Raw genomic sequence first — 24,211 nt, 5'->3', positions numbered from 1 at the left:
AACTATAGAAAGCCATAGATGCTTTAGAGGGTGCTATGCCAATTTCTATAATTTTGTCTATAATTTCTATAATTTTGTCAATCAGCTGATCGCATTGTTATGTAGTCATCAGTAGTACCTCCACAGTTTTTCAGTTTAAATAGCTTTAAACTTTTGGTACACCATGAAAACAAATGTTCACAATTAAAATTACACCACTCACTGCTAAATGTGATTTGGAGATAAATTACACAGCCAATAATTAATACAAAAATAGAAAATGCTTTTATAAATTTGCATTCCTTTTATTAGAATGTCCAGCTTTTCCCCCTTCAGTACCTCTCATTTACAAATGACTTAACTTTAACAGTTTTTCAGGTGAGGTATAATCTTAAACAAAATCTTTTGCATAGATTAGTTTTAAAAGAAATAGTTAAACCAAATTATTAGATACTTTATTAACATTACATCAGGGCTTTTATAATGTCCAGGGTAGCTTTTTTTTTCTCCAGTGGCCTTAAAAAATGTTCACCATGTTTTCATTAATATTCCCTTTTTAAAGAAGGAAATATAAACTTGTGTTGGAAGCATAATTTTCTGCAGTGGGATGCACCTGAGAAGGTGCACAGGATGGGAAGGAGGGGACCCATTTCTATGGATATGTTAAGGTCCTTAAGACAGAACATGCCTTCTAAAAGAATGCAGTAAAGGAATCCTCCTACCACAGACCTATGGTTTGCAGGAGAGGTACTCCTCTTCTTTGTACTTGGAAGGTATGCCAGAAAAGGTGCCCCGAGGAACACCTGAATTAAAATAATTTTACATTACCGGCATCAGGGGGGTGTGTGTCAGGGAATATTTTCAGGAGAAAGTGCCTGCCCATAGGAGCTTCAAGCTCCACAAAAATCAGGATCTTACTCCAAGTGAAGTGAGGACTTCCTCTTTATGTAAAAGTTAACCAAGTTTTATGGCGGGGTTTCCTTTGTAGTGTAGATTAATTAATATTGGCCTTATGCAAAATACATAACAGCATTACCATTTAAACAAACCACAAACCCTATACGTTAAAAAGGCTGACAATGATCTGCTAATGTAACCTATTGCATACAGGAAAAAACTACCTTAAAAACATTAAGGTTGCAAAATGAAGCATTCAGAAATTAGGAAATGCTAGATTTAAGGTTGCTTGTGCAGCCTTATTTCTCCCCTCTTGTGTATATGAACTATGATGATGGGAAGTCTGTAGCAGATCCAGGAATAGAATCCAGCATTTCCCAGATTCCAGATTCACAAATTCCAGAATTCTTTAAAATTCAAAAGAACACATCATTTTTTCTCTTGTAACCCTGTGCTTCATTCACTGGCCATGCTGCATTGAATGAGGAGTGGGTCTTTCTAGAAAAATAGCGTGTTTGTGTAATTGAAAACAAAGCTAAAGGAGAGTGAAAAGGGAGAGAGCTTGGAGAAAGGAGACAATCTGGGCAGGAGACAAAACACAAGGGAGATTCTGTGGAGGACAGAAGCAGATGGGTGAGAGAGCCTTGGGAAGGTTAGAAGGGGGGAGAGTGTGCGGATGTAGGGAGGATCTACCTATGCAAGATGGGCGGAGGGGGAGGGAGGAGGCAGCATGTATGTGTGAGTTGTTGCTGGAGCAGAGAGAGAACCAGGGGAAGCTGCGGATATCCGTTAGGGGAGATTAAGTTGCATGTGTGTGGACTTTTGGGGTATGTCTGCAATGCAACTTGGAGATGCGATTCCCAGTGAAGGTAGACAGATTTGAGCTAGCATGCTAAAAACTGCAGCATAGACATCAGAGCATTGGCAGTGGCTTGGGCTAGCCACCCAAGCTCAGATTCAAGGATTCAGGCAGGTTTGGACTTGGGCGGCTAATCCAAGCCACTGCCAGTACCACAACATCCACACAGCTGTTTTCGAGCTAGTTCAAGTCTATCTATGCTGGGAATCACACCTCCCAGCTATAGTGTGGACATATCCTTAGAGGCTAAGGGGGAGCCCGGATACTTTTAAAAAAAAAAAAAAGAGGGTAGGAAGTGTTTTGGGGATTTTAATGGGCAGGGAAAGTGTGAGAGAGAATTTTTTGGGCAGAGAGGCAGGAGAAAGGTAGAAATTTCATTGTTCTGTCAACTTCTTTGTGTTCACTTTTTACCCTTACAGTTTATAGTTTGTTTAATGGCAGTATTGACATGTATATGAAAATACACTATACTCATTCCAGTAACCTTAACTCTGACCCACAAGATTTATGTAGACTCTCTTGACATATGCATAACTGCACAAAAATTTAGAAATGGTCCTTGCCCCAAGTATCTTATAAACTTTTTATGTTACCTCAACTACCATACCATAAGTGGTATATACTGCTCCACTGGTTTAGTTACATGTTGGTATTGGCATCCCATCTTTTTGTTTTTTTTAAAGCCGCCTCTTCTAGTTCATGAGCAAATACATTCCAAAGAACATTTTATTTCCTCCCTTGGTGATTCAGGCACCTGAAGTTTCTTTTTCATTACAGCTGCCGTTTTCAAACCAGATGAGTAATTGGTTGACAGTTGAATTGTAATCTTAAAATCCAATAAATTGTTAAAATCCTGCCGCTGTGCATCACTTTCTGCCTTTTGGTATTGTACATAACTGATGTGTATTGACTTTTTGTCAATTTCATGAAATTATTCTAGGTTCCTGTAAAGAGAAAATTTTAAACCAGTTACTTTAAAAACTAGAGTAAGAGCAAGTTCAAAACAACTTCAAAACATGTACAAAGACTAGAACGAATTATTTAAAGTCAAGGAAACTTATTCCATCTTCATATTCCTAAATTGACGTTAATCTTCATTCTGGAGCAACAAGTATTTGTTGTTTTGCTGTCTTTGTTTCTGCTTTGTGTGAACGATTTGCCAGATGTCTGTAGTAGTTATACTAATTAAAATGACATTGCATAATAGAGCTTGCTTTTGCCTCACTAACTTGGAGATCTCTCATTTAAAGACATTCTCATTCACTGTAACACAATCAGTTGGTCTCTTCCTGCCCTCAAAAAGTGTTGATTTTTACTTCTACCCAACCCTGATTATTTTAACTTTTTGGCAACCATGATCTAATGTTTCAGCAACACATGTGCCGGGTTCTTTAAATTCACAAATGTTGCTAATCTGAAATGAGAATTCCAGATATTTTTTGCAAGCTTATTTCAGACGGGCTAATTTTAGAATGGTGCTGTTGAATGAAATGTGCACATAATTGTTGTATCAGTCATGAGTAGATCATCTATATCTTGAGTTCCAAGATGAGTTGCAGCTACTATCACCAGCATAATTCTTCCTTTTATGAATAATCCTGTTTTAATGGCCAAGTAGTTATATTAAATGGAAGAGTTTAATAATTCTCACCTGGTGCCTTATGGGATCTCTTTACAAGGCTTTACAAACCTTCATTAAGCCTCACAACATCACTTTTACATTGGTAAGTATTTATTTCCCCAAATTACTGATGTAGAAAACTAAATTACTGAGAGATTATAACTCGTTTATGGTAATACAGCAAATCCGTGTCAGAGCTGAGAATATAACCCCAATTTCAGACAGATTTGTCCCATTCTCTAACCTATAAACTGTTCCTTCCCTTTGGTACTTCTAGAATTTCTTGAATTTAAATGTCAGGTGACAAATTGGAGAAGATGGTACTGAGAATTTTTCACTTTCTGGTAGTGTGTTTCTAAAACAGACAGGACTGCTGCACAGAACTACTGGTTAAAGGACTTCATAATTTGTGATATCTTAAACTGTGTAGATGAGATTAGGTAGCCATTCTCACTTTTTTTGTTTTAATTGATGTGCAAATTATAAGTTCTATCTAGAAAGGCTGCTAAGTCATATTGAAATGACCCAGCATAAATATCTAAGAGTTTAAAAAATGAGCCACATGTTACAAAACGTTGATTGAGTACTGACTGTTGAATACTATGGGAGTATGAGGCTGTAACTGTTATAGTACATGTTCTAAATGCTACCTACTGGTAGAAAAGTTACATAATGCAGGTTGAAGACCAAAAATTTTGAGCATTGTCAGCTGTTACTCATGATGTTTTGGTGTTTCCTTTTGGACAGCTGACCTGTCATCTTAGGAGACACTATAAACAATATTAATAAAAATCAAAGTACCAAGGGAAATTCTGTTACATAATCCATTGTATTTTACATAAGACTTAGTTTCATAAACATTTCCTTGATGGACTAGCAGTATTAAAATTTAAACTATTTTCTATAGCTCTCAGTGGTGGATAATGTTAATGGGTGGAAAGAGAAGAGGAACGATTACACCACTGTGTTCAGTGGATTGATAGCAAGATGTGACTTAGCTAGAGAACAACTTCTTGCCCTGATTTTTAGAATATGAAGTATTTTTGCTCATAAAAGGGTGACTAAGAGCTTTCATTTTGACTTAAAGTGAAATAAGTTTTCTTATAGCTTTTTGATATATGTGAGAGGAACATAACACAGACAGAATGCTTTGCTGTGTGCTACTTCAAAGAACAACAGGTTAGAGCTGGCAGCATCTTATTGTACAGCCTTGCTCTAGAAATGCCCATAACGTAACTCACTTGAAATAGATGTCGTCATCAGCCACAATCCCCAAGTGCTAAGCCTCTTCAAACACATGTGACAGAAGATGGTGGAGTAGAGTGCAGAAGCTATTCATGTGGTAGGAACGGTTATTGTATTAGGATATACTTTCTCTTGACAGGCCAGCATTTTTTGAGTTAAAATTCTGCAGCTGTCTCTCTCTCTCTCCCTCTCTCCCACTCCCACTTTCTCTCTGTGGATTTGTACAAATTCCAAGCTCCTGCTGCAACAGTCGCACCCTTCTTATTTTGTTTCTGAGCAGATTTTAGTGTTTTGTTTTGTCTTTTTTTCCAAGCAGGAAACGGACAACAGAGGCGGAGATCCATTCAAGACCTTAGTATTGCTGGAACAGAATCCAATCAGGTAAAATCTTTCAGCCTATGGCTTCTTTGTCTTTCATGAACATTTAGGTGAAATCAGCAGTATACTTACACTGTGTAGAGCTAGTCTTTAAAACTTCATCTATGTGATTAGGGATCATTTAATTTACAAAACATAGTGTCTGCTGTTTTACCATCTAAAATAAAATCTGAAAGGGCAGCTTATGAAAGATGTCTAGGTGACAAGTTTCTTGATTACAACTTGCCTAAGCAGCACATATTATATTTATTAAAAAAATCTATTTTGTTTGTGCATGCTGCATAATTTTGTATGTACTGGTAATGAACCTCAACATAGTATCATCTCTCAAATCTAAATGGTTAGTTATGGTGGTCTCTACTTTTTGGAAGAAAATGTAATAGCAAAGTACTATAGCAAGGTCTTGTTATGAAGACTTCATTACTTTTACAAAATATTTACTTGTAATTATTGCTTTTTGTATCATGATGTCTGGATACCATGGTAACAAGCACAGTGATGCACTCTGAAGTATGAAATATTAAAATTAAACGAGATGTCTCAAATGACCAAAGTACAGTTAGTGGTGCCTTAGCCTTGTTTTGTGGTGTTCATTTAATTGCTAATTTGTCAATGTCAGTAATTCACAGTAGGTTTTTGATCATTAGTGTGAATTAGCAAGGTTCTATTATAATTTTAAGATCCCTGCTGTAGTTTGAACATGGAAAAATAGGAGCTCAGTGTGTTAATCAGGTTAATCAGGTTTCCATATTAAACAGCCTACTGTAGTAATTCAAAGTAGGTGGTAATTTTAGGGGTATACACTCATCAAAGAGATTAACATTTGATCTCTCTTCCGTTTCATACAATGTTGTAGTAACAGAAACCTTGTCCTTTCCCCAAAATCTAATTTGTCTGGTTTATTTGGGAATGTGTATAGATCAGAAGAAAGCATCAGAATCAATTTTAAAATTTCAAAACGTTTTTATTACATACCGAACATAGGGCTTTTTAAATAAAAGCATTCTACAGATACAAGCACAGTAATAAATAAATCTACATTTACTTAGTCAAGCAGTGTAATTAGAGAAAAAACTTAATCAAAATTGTTTCAATTTTTCATTATTCTGTAACGTTTAACTATTTTGTGATTAAGGTTTCAATGCACTTCTGTCACATCTGTATGCCACTATTTTATGCAATATTAAAATATTCTTATTTAAGTTCTTTTATTTGTAACTTTTAGTTCCTTCTATTACCTTTTAAAAATTGTTTGCTGATACCAGATTATAATACTACTAGACTAGATATATAGCATCTGTATTAGAACTTTTTAACTTTCATATATCCTGCCTTTGAAAGTTGCTTTGTGCTACTTTCTGAGAGATTCTAGCTGTGTTCCTGCCAAATAATTGCTCCTTTGACCAGGAGTAACAACAAAAGGCTTTTTCACCTCAGTTTTCTGCTGGTACCTTTATTTACACCAGAGAGCAAAACATGATGCTGGTGTAGCTTTCACCATTTTCCTTTTCTTCCCTCCTGCCTGTGCCAACCTAAGGGTTAGAAATCTGTATATCTTTTGTTTTACATTTCTGCTAGGTCTGTCTGAAATTCTATTCATATTCAATTTATATTTTGAAATACAATTTATATTTTGCATTTTGAAGTGCCCTATTACAAGTATGAATCATAGTGTAGCATATAAGGTAAGCAGAATAAAATAATACCTCAAAGGTCATAAATACATTGTGGATAATGTTAAGTCACAGGTTTTTGTGTTCTTGCTTTTGAGGCCTGTGAATGGGAAGTAATGGAAAAGTCTAAAACTAATATTCTTGAACTTGCAATACCAAGTCAGAACTTTTCAATCACACAGTACATTAGTGTAGAAAGCAAGCAAGTTTGTCTCCTAGATATGCCCACTGCAGTCTTCACACAAGTGGGTCTAGCTGGAAGAAACTGTTGATATGCCTTCATCCACTCCCTTACAGCAGGTGAGGAGAAGGGGGAAAAGTTTACAGAGATGGACAAGAAGGGCAAGAAGCATTTGGGGCCATATCAGGAGAAGGTCACTGCATTGTCCTTCCCGCTGACCAGAAGAGTTTGGGGGAAGAAAGTGGTATTTATTGCCCATGAAGCCCTGGAGGACTTCTTTACTAGGGCTTCGGGTACCCATGTTTCATAGAGTAGGGAGCCAACCCCCTCCTTTTCCTAACCCCCTTTAAGCTTGATGAGGAATGGGTTTTGGTTTCCTACAACTGGAAAATTGGGGAGCCAATCCCCACCTTCCCCTACTCCTTCCTGCACTGTACGATTCGTTGCCAGGTACTCCGATATTTTAATTGAATGAAGTTGTGGCCTAATAAACCACATTCATGGCCTCCTGTCTTGTGTGAATGGACAGAAGGACCTGAGACTGCTCCTAAAGTTCAAGGCCTATATTTATGGATTTCTATAACTCTGAGCTGAGCTCCAGCTATCCTTGAATTTTTTAATTTAAAGCTTCAAAATAATGATTATTAGCAATATAAACAACCTACTAGATAAAGGAGAAAAATTCAGTTTATAAAGAGGTTAGAAATCCACACAGCTCTGATCAGTTCACTGTGTTTCTGCACATATACCATTTCAAATTATATATAAATGTTATCCTTCACCCACCCCTTACTTCATTGCAAACATCCTTCTTCTCTACATCTCTGTAGTCTCTCCTTAAACCCACTTCTTTCACCTAGCCTTCGTCACCTAGACTTCACCACTGTTTGCGTCCATTGCCATGCCCTTTAAACCCTTGTACTCCACACACTGCATTGGTTGCCAGTGAAGTGACAGGTGATTTTCAGAATGCTGGTTACAATCTATTAAGCCTTAAATGGCCTAGGCCTGCTAAATTGGAGATTGCTTCTTTCTTTCTCTGCTCTGTCATGCTATTTCACTATCAATTCAGAGGAAAAAATTGGCAGGAGTTTGCAGTAGGTTATTCTCCATACCTAATTGCCTGCTCCAGCATTCGTTCTTATTAGAAACCCACTAGAGCCCAAAAATGGGAAAACTTTAACAGGAGATACAACTTTTTTTCTTCAGGCTGAGTGAACGTAAATGCTGGAACCAGCACCTCTTCTGTCGTTCCCAAAATAGGGCATATGACAGTCTTGTCCTGGAGGAAAAATATCAGTCTTTTCTTAATAATGGGAAGATATTACATTGTTCTGTTTTTAATGTAGTTTAAATACCATAGTGATTACTCCCTTTATAAATGTATTTCTATTGTCCAATTTAGATTTGTAAGCTTTTCAAGGCAAAGAGCGCTCTAAACCGCATATTTTATTAAGAATGTTGCACAACTGTGGTGCTATAATAAATAATCCAATTGGGACAAGCAGGATGAAAATGAAAGTGCATATAATCCAGGCTAAATTTAATTTGTATACCATTTTTTGAAAAACTATTTTTAATTTTAGTTTACCGTGTCTTCATATACATTTGCACAGTGCCAGCACAATGGAGCCTCAATCCTGATGGGCGCCTCTGAGCACAACTGAAGTATAAATATTAAATCATGCATAATCTTCATTGTCCTATAGTTCCTTCGCAATTCTCATTTCACCATTGTGATAACGGAAGAGCATGCATCAACTAGCCCATGTGTAGTTGTGTTTGGAAAAAACTAATGTGCAAGAGGGAGGTCTGTTGTGTTTTTTTCTCTCAGACTGATCACAGCCATCGGAGATTTAGTGTCTGTATTTTGCTGATTTTTTGTCAAGGGAGATCACTTCTTCTCCCCCTCTCAACAACAAAATACAAATTCTGGTGTGTTAGACTTGATTTCCACCATTTGCAGCCGGAGGACTGACTATTGTATTTTATTGTATTGCTGCTGTGATTAGAAATGTTGTCCAACACTAATTCCTGGTATTGAATGGCATTATCAGCGTGGTCAGTCTAATGCTCTGCAAATAAGGATTTGCTGTTTGGCTGAATTTTGCATCCAGGGCATGAACAACTGAATCCACAAAGCCAGGGGCTTTCAATCTATTCCAGTTTGTGACACCCCATTTTACAATAAAAAAACTGGGACATCCGCTCCCATAAAGAAAGGGTGGGTGGATCTTCTGGACCTCTTGACAACCCATGCACTGAGTCACATTTTGTTCTAACTTTCTCCAGCACAGAATTCAAGTGCTTGCTCATGTCAGTTCCATTCTAGGTGTGTGCATGCCCACGTGCACAGTTGTCAGAAACTTTTCCCTTAGCAGTATCCGTAGGGCTGGCTGTGGCACCCCCTTGAATCCCACACTCATGTGTCAGTATATCAAGCACCGCCGGCCCTGTGGCCTCTCAGTTCCTTCTTACTGCCCCGGTAGTTGGTCGGAGCGCCTCTTGCCCTTGCTTCACAAGTTGTCAGCGTTTTTTCCCTACTCAAATCTCAGGTTCCAGCTGTAAATAGTTTATTTATAGTAGATTTGTTAGTAAGTAGCTGTTAAGTACTGTCGGGGTCCTGGCAGGGACTTTGCCCCAGGCCGGGGCATACCTGAACTCCGAGTTTTAAGCCCTGCTCTGACTGCAACAGGCTTCCTATGCCTGTTAGTGACCCGCATGGTAGCTGTCTGAAGTGCCTGAGGGAGTCCCACATTAAAGAGAAGTGTCGCATCTGTAAGAACATTCATCCCAGGATACAGAACTAACATGACAATCGCTTGAGGACCCTCCTCATGGAGGCTGCTCTTCGCCCAGCCTTGGAGCTGGCCGGGACGCAACACCTAGCACTTCACCTCGGCACCAGGTTCTTACCAGCACCAATCCACTTCACCGGTGCCCAAGAAGAAAACTAAGAAGAGGGACCCGATACCAAGCAAGTTGGATCAAGGGGAATGGGGCACAAGACTGCTCAGGCTGTCCGCCCACGCTGGAGCTGCAAGGGGGCACGCCCCTGAGGGGATCTTCTTCCCCCCTCCCAAGGGATTCACCACCAACTCTGGAGAGCAGTAGGGGACCCAGGCTGATGGCACAGTCAATGCACTCCCAGCACCCAGAGAGCAACGGACTCTCCCACCACAGCCAGCACTGCTTATGGTGATGGACCCAGCGAAAGATCCCTACAAGGGCAAACCAGCCATGAAGGCCTCCCAGAAGGTGAGTGAGCGCTGCTGGAGTCTAGGCAGATCCCTTTTTCTCCACATCCTTTGTCTCTGCGTCAGCTCAGGCCACCAGTTTGCCATTACAGGTCGCCGGCACCGTGCTGTGGTCTGCGCCCTTGCACTGGGCCTCACCCAGGGGGAGGCGCTGGTCGCCTTACAGTCAGCAACGGTCATCTTCACACCAACGGTCACCATCACCAAGACCTCACGGATGCTCTCCAACACGGTGTCGCTCCCCATACTCCTGGCACCGGTCTAACGATTTGAGGCACCGGTCACCTGAGGTGATGGTTAGCCACCAAACTCAGGTGTCAATGGTCTCGCCCTGGTCACCAGAGGAGGATTTCTCTGGCACGGAGAGGGAGTTCAGCCTCTTGCCAAGACAGCACCGTCGCGACTGGGCTTCGGGGGTTGCATCCGCCGCAGTGATGCCAACTTGGCAGCAGGGCTAGTGGCCAGCGCAATGGCTTTATTGGAACACCTGGTGCATGCCGGTTATGCTGATGCCCCCATCTCCAGTCCTCGGTCACTGTGTTGGACAAACCCCAATTGGCACCGGTGGCACCAGGCTCGGTGCAGGAGGCGCTGACGGGCGCTGTGGTGGAGGAACGGGTGCCCATCCGGAGACGACCTTCCCCTGCGAAAGATGATCCCCTGGGCCCTCCCCCGGTGGTTCATTCATCATTGTCCTCTCCAGATGAGGCAGTAGCGTTGCCCTCCTATGCTAGCCCACCGGACGACTTTAAGGAGCACCAAGCCTTGGTCTGATGGGTAGCCACTAATGTAGGCCTCGAAGCAGAAGAGATGGCGGAGCAATCAGATACGTTATTCAGTGTACGCTCCCTGTCCACCCCCGCATGTCTCTCACTCCTGGTACACGAAGGGGTCCTGAACATTGCCAGAGCCCTCTGGCAAACCCTGTCCTCCATCCTGCTCATTTCCAAGAGGGCCGAGAAAGTATTTTGTCCCGCCAAGGGGTTCAAATACTTATATACCCACCCGCCCCTGGGGTCATTGGTTGTGTTGGCAGCCAACAAAAAGGACAAGCAAGGGCCTGCTAGTTCCACCCCCAAAAATACAGAGGCTAAGAGACTGGATCTTTCTGGAAGAAAAATTTATTTCACGGCCAGTCTCCAGTTCCGGGAGCGAACTACCAGGCTCTTGTGGGACATTATAATTTTAACCTGTGGGACTCCCTCCATAAGTTTAAGGACCCCAGGAGGTGGCCCAAGAGTTCCTCTTGTGGAGGAAAGTACCGCAGCAGCTCGGTGCTCCCTCCAGATGGTCTGGGATGCGGCCGACTTGGCGGCCAGGGTGGTCACCTCGGTGGTGGTCATGAGGCGTATCTCCTGGCTTGAACCTGCTGGCCTGTCCCAGGAGATGCAGTCCTCCATGCAAGATCTTCCGTTCAGTGGAGTCGGGCTCTTTTCCGATCAGACAAATGCAAGGCTGCACGGTCTGAAGGACACTCGGGCCACCCTCCGCTCCCTGGGGATGCATATGCCTGAATCTGTGACAAAGTCATTCCGGTCACTGCTGCCCTTTCTCCGCCCTTTCACCTGTGCAGCCTGGCCTGGCAAAACACCATGGAGGCCAGAAGCAGGGTGTTTTGAGGGCGCACTCGAGAGCAACACCCCAATCACATCCACGGATCCGCCCATTCTTTTCCTCAACCATCTCCCTCCCTATGATTCAGACTGGTTGAGACTCATCTCGAACCCTTGTGTCACTGGGCTGTACCCTTGTCACTGGGCTGTACCCTTGTGTCACTGGGCCCTCCCTCCCACACCCTTCTTCCCCATCCCTCTTCAGGAACTCTTCTCACGAGCAACACCTCATTCAGGAGATAAACAACCGCCTGCAACTTGAGGAATTGGAGGAGGTCCCTCAAGAAATATGGGGGGAAAGGTTTCTACTCCTGCTATTTCCTGATCCCAAAGGCAAAAGGGGGCCTGTGTCCCATTCTGGACCTGACACGAATCAGCAAGTTTCTCAAGAAGTTGGAGTTTCACATGGTATCCCTGGCCTACAGCATTCCTTCCCTGGATCCAGAAGACTTGAAAGACACTTTTCCATATCTCTCTCTTCCAAGGGCACAGACTGTTCCTCAGTTTTATGGTGGGCCAGTGCCATTTCCAGTTCACGGAGCTCCCCTTTGGCCTCTCCTCGGCCCCACAGGTCTTTACAAAATGCATGACCCCAGTAGCCGCTTACCTGAGGCGTAGGGAAGTCCAGGTCTACCCTTATCTCCATGATTGGCTCATCAAGGGCAGATCACAGTATCAAGTGCAGAGCAGTCTCGATCTTCTGCAGTCCACATGCTGCAACCTGGGCCTGTTAGTGAACAAAAAGAAATTTGATCCTCGTACCAGTGCAACATACAGAGTTTACTGGGACGGTTCTTGATTCTATGCGGTCCCGCTGATCCTGGACTACCTTATGCATCTCAAGCTCCAGGATTGTCCCTTTCATCAATTAAGGTCCACTTGGCCACTATATCTGCCTTTCACCCTCCGTTCCAGGACAGATCAGTCTTTGCTTATAGCATGACAGTCCCGTTCTTGAAGGGTCTGGAGCGGCTCTACCCCCAAGTATGAGACCCAATCCCTCCGTGGGACCTGAATCTGGTACTCGTGCTGCACATGAAACTCCCTTCAAGCCCTTGGCATCCTGTTCCCTTCTTCTGCTCTCCCAGAAGGTGTCATTCCTGGTGGTTATAACTTCTGCCTGAAGAGTCTCTGAGATTAGGGTGCCTACATCGGAGCTGCCCTATATGGTGTTCTTCAAGGACAAAGTACAGTTGCGGCCGCATCCAGCTTTCTTGCCTAAGGTGGTTTTGCAATGTCATAAAATCATAGAACTGGAAGGGACCTTTAGAGGTCATCTAGTCCAGTCCCCTGCAATCATGGCAGGATTAAGTATTTCACACAAGCCAGGACATATTCTTGCCAGTCTTCTGCCCAAAGCCTCATAAGTCTGAGGAGGAACATACGTTGCCATTCCTGGATGTCAAGAGAGTGCTAGCCTTCCACATTGAGAGGACGAAGCCATTTTGCAAGTCGACGCAGTTGTTCATCGGGGTGGCAGATAGGATGACGGTTCGTCCATTATCCACCCAGAGAATTTCATCTTGGATCACAGCCTGCATCCAGTTCTGCTATGATCAGGCAAAAGTGCCTCCACCAGCGATCATAATCACCCATTCAACTAGAGCACGAGCATTGTCGGCACCCTTCTTGGCCCATGTGTCAATTTCTGATATCTGCAGGGCTGCCATGTAGTCATCTGTACGTGTGTTTGCATCTCACTACATGCTTAACTTTTGAACTACTTCCAGCTGTGTGCAGTCGTTTAACTTCTTATTGCTGAAACACTGGAAATGAACTGGGTTCCTTAGTTTTCTCAAACCTGAAGCTGATGTTCTAATAAATGCAGCTTCTGACTCTACTGTGACAATTGTTATGTAGAATCGTAACAGGATGCTCAAAATGCAACCTCTTGAGTACATTGTATAAGGCCAAACCCAGCCGCACGGGGAGGTGGGGCTCAGGCTTCAGCTTCCGCCCTAGGTGGTGGAATTCAGGTTACAGGCCCCCGGCCCACAGTAGAAGCCCTTGGGTTTGTCATCCCCGTTTCTTTCCCCTTCCTCCCGCCCTCTCCTCCCCGCACAAAGGGCAGTAGGGCTCAGGCAGACTCGGGCTTCAGTCTCCCCTCCTGGGGTCATGTAGTAATTTTTGTTGTTAGAAGGGGGAACAATGAAATTTGAGAGCTGCTGTTATACTTCAAAGATAAATTTTAGGTGCGGGTGAAATGATTCCTATATAATTTCTATATATGCTCGTAAAGTTTATCAAGCATTTTGAGAACTTTCCGGATAAAAAGAACTATAGAAATGAATGTTCTTCTTTCTTTGTATCAAGTATTGAGTAGCCAGCTCAAAAAGGGCTAATAAAACAAACTCTTGAACCAATCTTCCCTTGTTTTGGTTTCGTCACTGTCACATGAGAATATCAGTATCTTATTTAAAAATCTTGTTTTATTTGTGCAGGAAAGCAGAAACAGCAGTAGGTCATCTAGTCCTAGTGTGAGAATGATCACTACCTCAGGACCAACCTCTGAAAAGCCAGCTCGGAGTCTTCCATGGACACCTGATGAATCTACAGGTGATGATTGTTTTTTTTTTTATTTTATTTTATTTATTGTCTTAAAGTTCTAAGAGAGGTTTATTTTATAATTTATTTTGATTAAGATCAATGTGTGTGTAAACTTTACAAAGAACTTGAATAATAGAGCAATTGATTGGTTTTAGTTTTCAGACTCATTAAAACCGTTACTGCATTTGCTCACTGGTTGTTGTACAAATTCTTTAACTAGACTCAATGAAATTAAATAAACTCTTAACTATAGTTCATTAAAAGCAAAGTATGTAATTTTCCTATGATGCGCCTATAAATAGAATATTCTACTTAAGAGTTTTGAACATGAATTTTGATGCTAATTTTTTAAAACACAAGGCAACATTTTATTGTGTGTGTACATTATAAATACACTTGTCTAGATTTCAGTGAGCCACCTTTTTGGATAAAGTACTATTCAGGATAAGTAAGGGTGGCAGATTCAGGCCCAGATCTGGAGAGGCATGGGGGGAGGAAGAAGGCATGTCCACACGTGCTATTGCAAGGTGTTTTGCAAAAAGTTAGCATAACGTTTTATTTCAGAAGTGTGTAAAATATTTGTTTATCAGAGTATCACTCTCTTTTTTTTGTTATAACACATGGTTGAGTGAGTGTAATGTAATAGTGGAATCTAGTTAAAGAATTCTTATACACTTAGTCCAGTGCTTACAAACCATTATAAAAGGATCAGAACTTCAACACACTAACACCATCAGTTCTCTGTGACATCCTAAGATCAGAAGTGGGAAGACTTTCTGACATATTTGCCTCAGAAATTATATGTAGTACTGGGAGTCCAGAGTCTCAGCTCCTTTTCAGAAACAGTCTTTAGTTCATGGCTTGCGTAAATCTGACTTGGGGGGGAGAGGGGGTGGAATATATCAGAAAAACTATTTCAAAAAGTTCTCATTTTAAGGCAAGGTTGGTTACACCATGACCTTGGATAGCCCTTTTTTGGTACTCACTGTCTGCATGCGAGTCATTATCCCTAGTTCTCATTTTGCTGTTTGTTAAGGAGGAGAAAGGCAGTTTCTCTTTTCTCACCCTCCCATTTCCTTTACCTTTTTGAAGTTGCTTTTGGAGATAGGTAATCTTTGGGAGGCAACACCTTTTCATTTTCACCGCCACCACCCACTACTTTATGGCAGATGCTTTTGGGGCAGCCTACTTCTTTCCCACCTATCCTCTAACATTTGTTCTCCTGATAGCAGTCACACACAGTGCTGGAACCCAGTAGTTTCTCCACTTAACCCTACTGCTGTATCTTAAGATTTAGCAACAGGCTTGTGTCCCTCAGATCTTGGGCTTCTAAAGATACAAGCATGTGAGATTCCAGAAGCATGCAGTGTAGTTTGGAGGGAAAGTTCTGGGAAGGCCCATGGTGTTACTGTTTTGGAAGAGAGCAGCAGCAGCCAGGTCCAGCAGAGCTGCTATAAGTTTCCCACATTACTCATCTGCTATCCCTAAGAGTACTGGGGAGAAAGGTGTCCTAGGGCATATTGAGTGGAAGAGGTGGTATTTGCCAAATCTTATAGGTTTGGTTTCATGTCTGACCAAAGTCAGTCATGTCATGATTCAACAAAGTTTGTGTTCATTTTTGTTTTTCAAAACTGGTTTTGCCCAGCATTAATTTAAATTCGGTTGATGGGTAGGCTGATTGGCTGATCCCTCATAAGCAAGAATGGCATAGCAAATAACTTCATAAACAGACAGTCAGAATGCAAACTCTGTGCAAAAAAACCTATGTTCAACTAAAATGGCCTCTAGAAATTTATAAAAGTGTAATATTTAATTTTTGTTTCTTTTCAGTACAATAGATCATACTCTAATAATGTTGTCATTCTCAAATAACTTTACAAAACACAAACCAAAAAAACTGATATTTCCATATACCGTTCTGCATATTGATGTTTAGTTTTGTTTAAATAATAATCCTTTTTTGCTAAGGAAGTATAGTGTCTTATGGATGTCGTACATGGAAATGTACAATTAACTCAATTGAAAATATATTACAGTTGTGGTATTGTTGTTACAGATACCAATGGGTCAGATAACTCCATCCCAATGGCATATCTTACACTAGATCACCAGTTGCAGGTAATAATTGTATATTTTACAAGCAATCGAATTTTAAATTGAGTCTAAACTAGTCGAAAAGCATTTTCATATTTTTATTTTTCCTGAGTGACCTAAAAAAATATTGTTTTGCATATTCGTTGATGTTTGTGTCCTGCCTAACTTTTGAACAAGGCTAAAAAAAAATTATTCTGTAACCTGAGATTGGTTGACTCAGATTTAATCAAGCTATTAAAAACAAGCCCTGGGAAATATGATCCTTAAAACAAATTGAAATCTTAGTTTAAAAGCATGAATAAGAAATTAGCTCGAGGTCATAGAATAAAATTGCTACAGTCTCATCCAAACTTTTTGTTCTGTGCGTGATCAGATAGTGTTTTTGATCATCATCCTTTGTAACAAAGAATGTGGTAGAGCAATAAACGTAGATGTTAGGTCTGATTCAGTTTTGGCAACAGTGCACTAAGATTTTTCCAGGGTATGGTTTAGCACTTATTTTTAAAAGCTTACTAGTTTCTGAAAGCTGGTATAAATATATTGCAGACACATTCTAACACACTATGTATTGAGATATCAGTTGATTAGATTTTAACGTCTGATTTATTTCCAGCCTCTAGCACCATGCCCAAACTCCAAAGAATCTATGGCTGTATTTGAACAGCACTGTAAAATGGCACAAGAATATATGAAAGTTCAGACAGAAATTGCATTGCTGTTGCAGAGAAAGTAAGTAAAATGCTTGTAAATGCTTTCTGTTCTCATGTACAGATTCCTTTTGCACCAGCATAATAATCCTAACTAATTACGTTGTATTTTAATGCAATAACTTCTCCTACAGAAAAATCAATGCACCATTCCCAAACTTAATATTAATTCCCAAAAATACAGAATATTTGTGCTCCTGACATAGATCTATTAGTAGTAGTTGAAAAACTTATTAAATGTCACAATTTGTCTTCTGTACAACTTTTACATTAAAAAGTTTCACACCTATGTATGGCGATCAGAAACACCTGTTTACATTAGCTGGAGGTCGCCTTTCTGTCAAGACATATTGCAGTTTAATATAATAATTACTGTATATACTCGATCATAAGCCGGCTTGTTTATAAGAAGACACCCACCCTCCCTCCTCCCCCCCCCCCCCCCGATGGATAAGTAAAAATGGTAAAAACTGTGTGACCCTTTCATAAGCCAGCCGTATATTTCAGGGTTGGCAAACTTCAGCTCCTGGCCCATCAGGGTAAGCCACTGGCTGGTCAGGATGGGACATTTTGTTTGCCTGGAGCGTCTGCAGGCACGGAGCCCCTCAGCTCCCAGTGGCTGCGGTTTGCCATTCCCAGCCAATGGGAGCTGCGGGAAGTGTCGCCACTTCCTGCAGCTCCCATTGGGTGGGAACGGCAAACTGCGGCCACAGGGAACTGAGAGGCTCCATGCCTGTAGATGCTTCAGGTAAACAAAACGATGATATGTTAGATATTCAATTCAGTGCTTTCATAGAGTTGGGAAGCAGTGTTGGGGAGGCTGCATGCATGGAGCATTGACGTTGGAGATGGGAGTAACCAACAAGTTGCCAACCAGTGACTGACGTCAGACGGGTAGGAAGCATGAGGCTTTCAACCCTCTAGAAAAGGAGGCTGTCTTTTTATGTTAGTTGGGGGTGGACCAGAGAGGAGAATAGAGGTGTCTAGGGCTCTTGCACAGTGGAGATAGCAGGAGCCAGGGTACAGAATGGGACTTCTGATTGCCTGGTTTGAGAACAGGAGAAAATATGGGCAAAGTTTGCTCCTCTGTTTTTCAGCTTAGCATCCTGAGGACAAGGTTTCCGAAATATTTGTCCTTGGGGTTCTGAGTTTTAAAACTAGATAGTATTTTTTTAAATAATATTAATTCTGAAAATCCTTAAATTACCTATTGTGTAAAATGAGTTTCATTTTCAGGATGATTTTATTTTCCCTAACTTTAGGATCTCACCCTGCAAGAGTATAGTTTTATTCATTTCACCTTCCTTTTCCAGACAGCCCAAACAGAAAATTCTTCCATTTTTATTGATAAATAACATTTGTTTGTTCTTTCTTATCCATAATATATCTATCCATGTGTATTCAAAGAAAAACATTGTTTGCATTAGTGATATTGTGTCTTTATTGGTGAATGAAGTAATTAAAATAATGTGTTGTGGAAAATATTCCATCTTTCATACAGTAATTACAAATCGTTCAGTGGGAATTAGCATCACTAACTTTATTCTTTACCATTTTGTCTTTAAATATTGATGACAACTTGCGCCCCCCCCCCATCAACCCATAAACAAATGGTAAAATAAAATACATTCTAGTTAGCTGCCAGATAAATGATTTTGTAAAATAATTTGTAGTCAGCCTACTGGAATTTTTTTGCTCATCTATAAATAATTATTGGAACACATTTTGAATACTTATTGCATCAATTATCTGAAATGAAAGTTGTGAAAATAGTCTGCCTGACCCTTGTTTCCACTATTTTAACAAGGGTGCAGCTCAAAATAGAGAATTGCAGTGTAAAAATGAAGAGATTTAGTTCAACATTTTTTCCCAGAAACAGTTAAACAACTTTGTGACATCTTGTACTAAAATTTCTTCCTTTTTTTCATGTGTTTCTACCACACTACTTTTTTAATGACTCTTGCCATAAAATTAAACTTTCACTTCTTGTGAAGAGGAAAAATAGATTTAGAAATAGTGAGATGAGACAAGTGAAGTGTATCTTTGTGTACTGGAGTATTATATCTCTGTCTCAGTACCTTTCATTTTATGGTTTTATTAGAAAGAAGGGTTTGAGTGACAGAGCATAGCAGTTACTAATAAATATTCATTGAAAAAAATATTCTTGTCTGAAGTGGGAGTGTTGCTTTTAACAGATTTTACTTTTTAAGGTCCCAATCCTTCATTGAAGTGTGTAAGATTACTCCATGTGCTTAACCTTAAACACATGTACATTCGAGCAGGATCAGGGACTAAGGGCTGGTCTCCACTACAAGGAGATCAGGGTTGCTGCAATCGATACAGCAAGGATTGATTTAGCAGGTCTAGGAAAGACCCGCTATATTGATGGCAGAGTGCTGTCCAGTCGACCCCAGTACTCCAGCTCTCCGAGAAGAGTAAGGGAAGTCGACCAGAGAGTCTCCCATTGACTCAGCGCCCTGAAGACCTGGGTAAATCGACCTAAGCTACATCGACTCCAGCTACATTATTCATGTAGCTGGAGTAGCGTAACTTAGGTTAACTTACCCCCGTAGTGAAGACAAGGCATTCGTCTGAATAAATTGTGGCAAGACATTAGGCTCCCGTTATGCAATGAGCTCTGAGCAATCAGACTCCTTCATCCATGTCGAGTCCCAGTGATTTTGAGTGACAGTATGTAGGATGCAGGTCCCATTGCATGGACTTTATTGTAAGTTTGGAGCCTTTACTTAGTGAGATTTTTTAAAAAATGTACAGATTAGAATAATGTATAGAAAAGCTCTGTGTTTGCATTCAGTATTCAGTTCATGTACTGAGAAGTATAGAGAATAATTTAAAAACCAAATCTGCCATCTCATGAGTTCAGGTTGAATCCCGTATTTCAAAAGTTGAATGGATTTTAAAATTAACATCTAGTTTAAAACTTTGTAAATGTGACTTCTTTGCTATGAATCTGGGGAAACTGTGGCTAAATATGTTTAATGAATTTATCTGCAGTACTTTGGCTTCAGTTGAATTGAACTTAAAAGCTATTATAAAAAGGCATGAGATAAGGAATCAGGATTTTGCTTTGCAGTTAGTTTTAATTGCATAAATGTAGCTTTGATTTCAGAATAGAGCATTACTTCATATGTTATATCCAGACTGAACCAAAGATTAATCAAGAGGTTTTGGTTGTTGTGAACTCTTAGGCCTTTCTGTTGTACTAAAAAGTAGACCTGAGACACGTTCTTCATAAACTCATAGTGACAAATGAAATATAAAAATTTTTATTTGGTTAAAAATAAAAATATACAATAGTGACTACTCACAAAAACAAGCAGATTATGAATCTTCTCAGTCTCCATAACATTTTAATGCTAACATTTTTTATCTTTAGACAGGAGCTAATAGCAGAACTGGACCAGGATGAAAAAGACCAGCAAAACACATCCCGTCTGGTACAAGAACATAAAAAGCTTTTAGACGAAAACAAAAGTCTTTCAACTTACTACCAGCAATGCAAAAAACAGTTAGAGGTCATCAGAAATCAGCAACAGAAACGGCAAGGCACATCATGATTCACTGGGACCTTTCAAATCAAAAATATGCACAGAAAAGACTTTTATATTATTCCTTATTATGACAGCTCATGAGTGTTAGCTTCTTGATGTGTTCAGAATGCCTATATTTGTCTGTTGCACTTAGAACGTCATTTATTTTCCTTTTCTTTTGGTGGATATTCAGTTCAACAGGTTTATTGAACAAGGTGGGAGAACAGTGACTTGAATTAATCACCAGCACTCAGCTTACACAAATACAGTGAACTGTGGCTGTACACGTGCTCAGTGTGTGAAGGCTAGCCTAACAAAAGCATTAAAATGGCTGCTAAATTGTAAGATCTTGTTTTAATTTCTGATGTTACCTCAATAAGAGCAAAACAAAAACTTCTGTTTTAGAATGGTTTTGTTCTTGTGTCTCATCTCAAACAAATTTCCAACAGTCATTTTCTCATGCACTATGCTGCAGAGCTGATGTTGATTGACCAGAGTAATTCATGATGCATTAGTGATGCCTTTTACCTGTAGATTTAGTGCATTTTTCCACATGCAAAATGGTAGTCAGACTGATGCCAACATCATTGGTTCAGTGCTTGATAGCCCTGCATTTTGACTAACATGTTCCTTGTAATCTTGCATTCATAAAATATTTGAAGCAAAATGCTGTATTTTCTTTACTTTTTTTGGGTGAGGAGTGGGGTGTCATGCAGTTCCACCTAATCATACTGGACAAAAAATTATGATGGTGATTCATTAAGCAAAGTGGGTCTCTTGTATAAAAGAAAAAAAATCAAAATGTGTGGAAGCGTGTGTTAATCTTTAAAGCTTTTGTGCCTGTAGCATCTTTGGAAGTCAATTCAGAAAGCAAATGAATATAAAGTTCTATATAATCATTCCCTTCATATTAGTTATTGGGATCTTTTTGAATCCTTACTGAAATGCTGAAAAGAAAACATCCATATTCACCATACATGTAAATAAGTTTGTTTTGGAAAAAGAGATGAGGACTTGAGTGATTTTTATTTATTTTTAAATACAAAAACATGATATGAAGTAGGGAATGCAGATGGATGAAGCTGGTAAGAAAATGAGAGAAATGGCTTAGTCTCCTTCATAAATCCTAGTTACTTCAGTTGTTTGAGAAGTGTTCAAAGCAAGCCCGCCACAGAATGCCTTCTGCCTTTGTGACTGAAGAGTTGCATTTAACAAACTCAAACAAAACATGGAATGGTCAGTATCTGTATTTGCCATGATTATGTAGGCAGAAATCAGCGAAATTGTTTGGATTATAAACTAACTTCCAACTGAGTCACTTTTTACTAGAATCCTAAACTATTTTTAAGTTCTCAGACTCGGGTTTTAATAACATTAATCTTTTGCAAATATAAATTTTGCAAAGAGAAAATATAAAATGAAAACTTAGTCTCTGTATCATCAAAATACCAGCAAGATGATCAAAAGTTTATTGTGATGATTTAGTTGTTGGGCTTCATTTCAGATAAATAAATTAGTGCAAGAGTTCATTAGTAGCACTTGGTAAAATACTTAGTGGTAAAAAAAAACTCACAACTTTTTTCTTCCCCTCTTCTTCCTATCTGATAAACGTTGATATTATTGTGAATGTATAAGAATATCAAAGATGAAGGATAACTTACTGAAGGAACAGTGTCATTCTAACTTTAAAATAAACCTATTATTGGCAAGACTTTCTGGAGTTAAAACCCTTCCCTCACTTTATTTAAATAAAGGAAGGGTTATCATTCCCGAAACCTTAGCAGATAATTTGATTAGTTAGCTGAAACTGATATTGGGATCAACTTAAGGGCACACATATTTATAGCAAAATGTAATTGGCAGAGAAAATAACTGTAGTATTAGGAATAGCACAAGTGATCCAAAGCATTGCTGTTTGCCTACATCTGTCCATCTACCAAAATGGACACAGTCAGTGTTCAGCAGCTTCTTAGTATGTGTTTAAGCATGAAGTAGAGTAGAATGAATACTAATGCTTGACTTCACATGCATGGTTAATAATTGCAAAATGATTTCCCAGGACAGTTAGAGGTTCTTCTGTGTCATAATGAAACATGTTTAAATAAATTAATATTAACACTTCTTGTGCAAAGTCACTTTATGGCAAAATTGGAATAATGGAAGTGAAAGCAATGCTAACTTCATTTAATGGTACATAATACAAAAGCCTAAGTTAGAACAGTTGCTTATAACCTTTTCAGTTTACATTGAAGAAGGTCTCAGATTGTAAAATAAGTACTGTACACTGTGTGGAATTCAACTCCATTCACTTCTTAGATTGTGTTGCCATTCTAACTGTATTTTCCAGAGGGAATATAGAGTTCATATCCTTTTGCCTTTCAATCTTCCCTTCCCTAATTCCACCAAAAATTTGAACTATTTGCCTCCACTTTCTCAGTGAAGTTTTCTGTGTGGGCAAAATCCTTGTACATCTTACCCAGCAAACCTAGAGGATAGCAATGGCTATTTGAGCCAAGGAGAATTAATCTATCTTGTGACTACAGCATTTTCAAAAGGCTTTTGTTTTAAAGTTGTTTACAAACGTACTTTTATTTTTTCTATTAAATATTTTGGAGGGTTCAGGACATATTTTTCATATCTTTTACTCAAAGTTATCCCTCTAGTCATGGATGTGAAATATCTAGGTTTGTCTGGGCGCTACCTCCTCATTCTCAAAACAGTAACAGGTTCTGCTTTTTGTGAAAGTATGTGTTGTGTAAGACATTGTGTAATGAAAGTATGCTTCTGTATACTGAGTGGTTTTACCAAAAATGCTTTTTCAGGCTTTATTTTTGTTTTTTGATGAAAAGTTGAAGATTGTAATTCAAAACTTGTACATAAAATGGTGAATGATTTCATATGATGTGGGAATGAGCAGTGTGGCTTTCTGCTGCGGGGTGTATTACATTACCAGGAATCGGATTAATAAAAGCTGAGAGACTTTGACAGACTTGTAATGCCCCACCACTTGCCATGACATCTTTGATCTGTGAGGGAATCCTACGGCTTGTGGGACACAGCCATCGGTACCACCAAGCGAACACTCCTCTGTTCAGTGCTGTTTTCCTTGATACATGCGAAGGGACAGCTGTGGACAAACAGATCCTACCACAGCTGCATGTCAACACTGAATCCACCTCGGACAGCCCTATCCTGGAGACATTTGCCTGGTTCTGTTCCTAACACACACTTTACCCATTTGTGTGAGAGGCTTCGTTGGAATACATAAGCAGTTGCAATCAATCCATTGAGCATCCTGTCTCCCTGGATAACAGTAACTTTATCCCAACTCTGTCCCATTGCCCCTGGTCTGCCTGTCCTATCAAGGGGTTCCCAGATGCTGTGCTCAAACATAATTTTTTTTTTTAAAGTAACAGTAGGAGCAGTGTGGGAATAGCATTTCCAACCCCCTGGAATGGGAGTTCCCCACACTAGTGCTTGGGGAGAAAAATCCTGCAAAGCCAGGTCTCATACGTGTGTGATGCTGTTTAAAACAGATTAACTTTTTTAAGGACTTAAATATATTCCAGAATTGATTGTTATGAAGTAAGTTGTCTGTAGTCAACTTTA

General features: G+C 40.0%; 1 protein-coding gene across 6 annotated transcripts in view; it reads left to right on the top strand.

Moving 5' to 3' along the window:
- MAP3K7 (mitogen-activated protein kinase kinase kinase 7) overlaps positions 1-23,587 on the top strand; it is a 66,299-nt gene extending 42,712 nt beyond the window's left edge. For 4 of the 6 annotated variants that reach the window (XM_048844998.2, XM_048844994.2, XM_048845001.2 and 1 more), the window contains 5 exons: positions 4,915-4,982; positions 14,145-14,259; positions 16,307-16,368; positions 16,958-17,073; positions 20,449-23,587. In XM_048844998.2, coding sequence (XP_048700955.1) covers positions 4,915-4,982; positions 14,145-14,259; positions 16,307-16,368; positions 16,958-17,073; positions 20,449-20,629 — 542 coding nt within the window. In that variant the 3' untranslated portion in view covers positions 20,630-23,587. The remainder of the gene's footprint in view (positions 1-4,914; positions 4,983-14,144; positions 14,260-16,306; positions 16,369-16,957; positions 17,074-20,448) is intronic. The other 2 variants (XM_048844997.2, XM_048844999.2) reach the window with 1 other exon arrangement.
- The last annotated feature ends 624 nt before the right edge of the window (positions 23,588-24,211 follow it).

Source organism: Caretta caretta, chromosome 3, assembly GCF_965140235.1.
Source record: "Caretta caretta isolate rCarCar2 chromosome 3, rCarCar1.hap1, whole genome shotgun sequence".
Lineage (NCBI taxonomy): Eukaryota > Metazoa > Chordata > Testudines > Cheloniidae > Caretta > Caretta caretta.
This window is presented reverse-complemented; position numbering and strand designations above follow the sequence as displayed.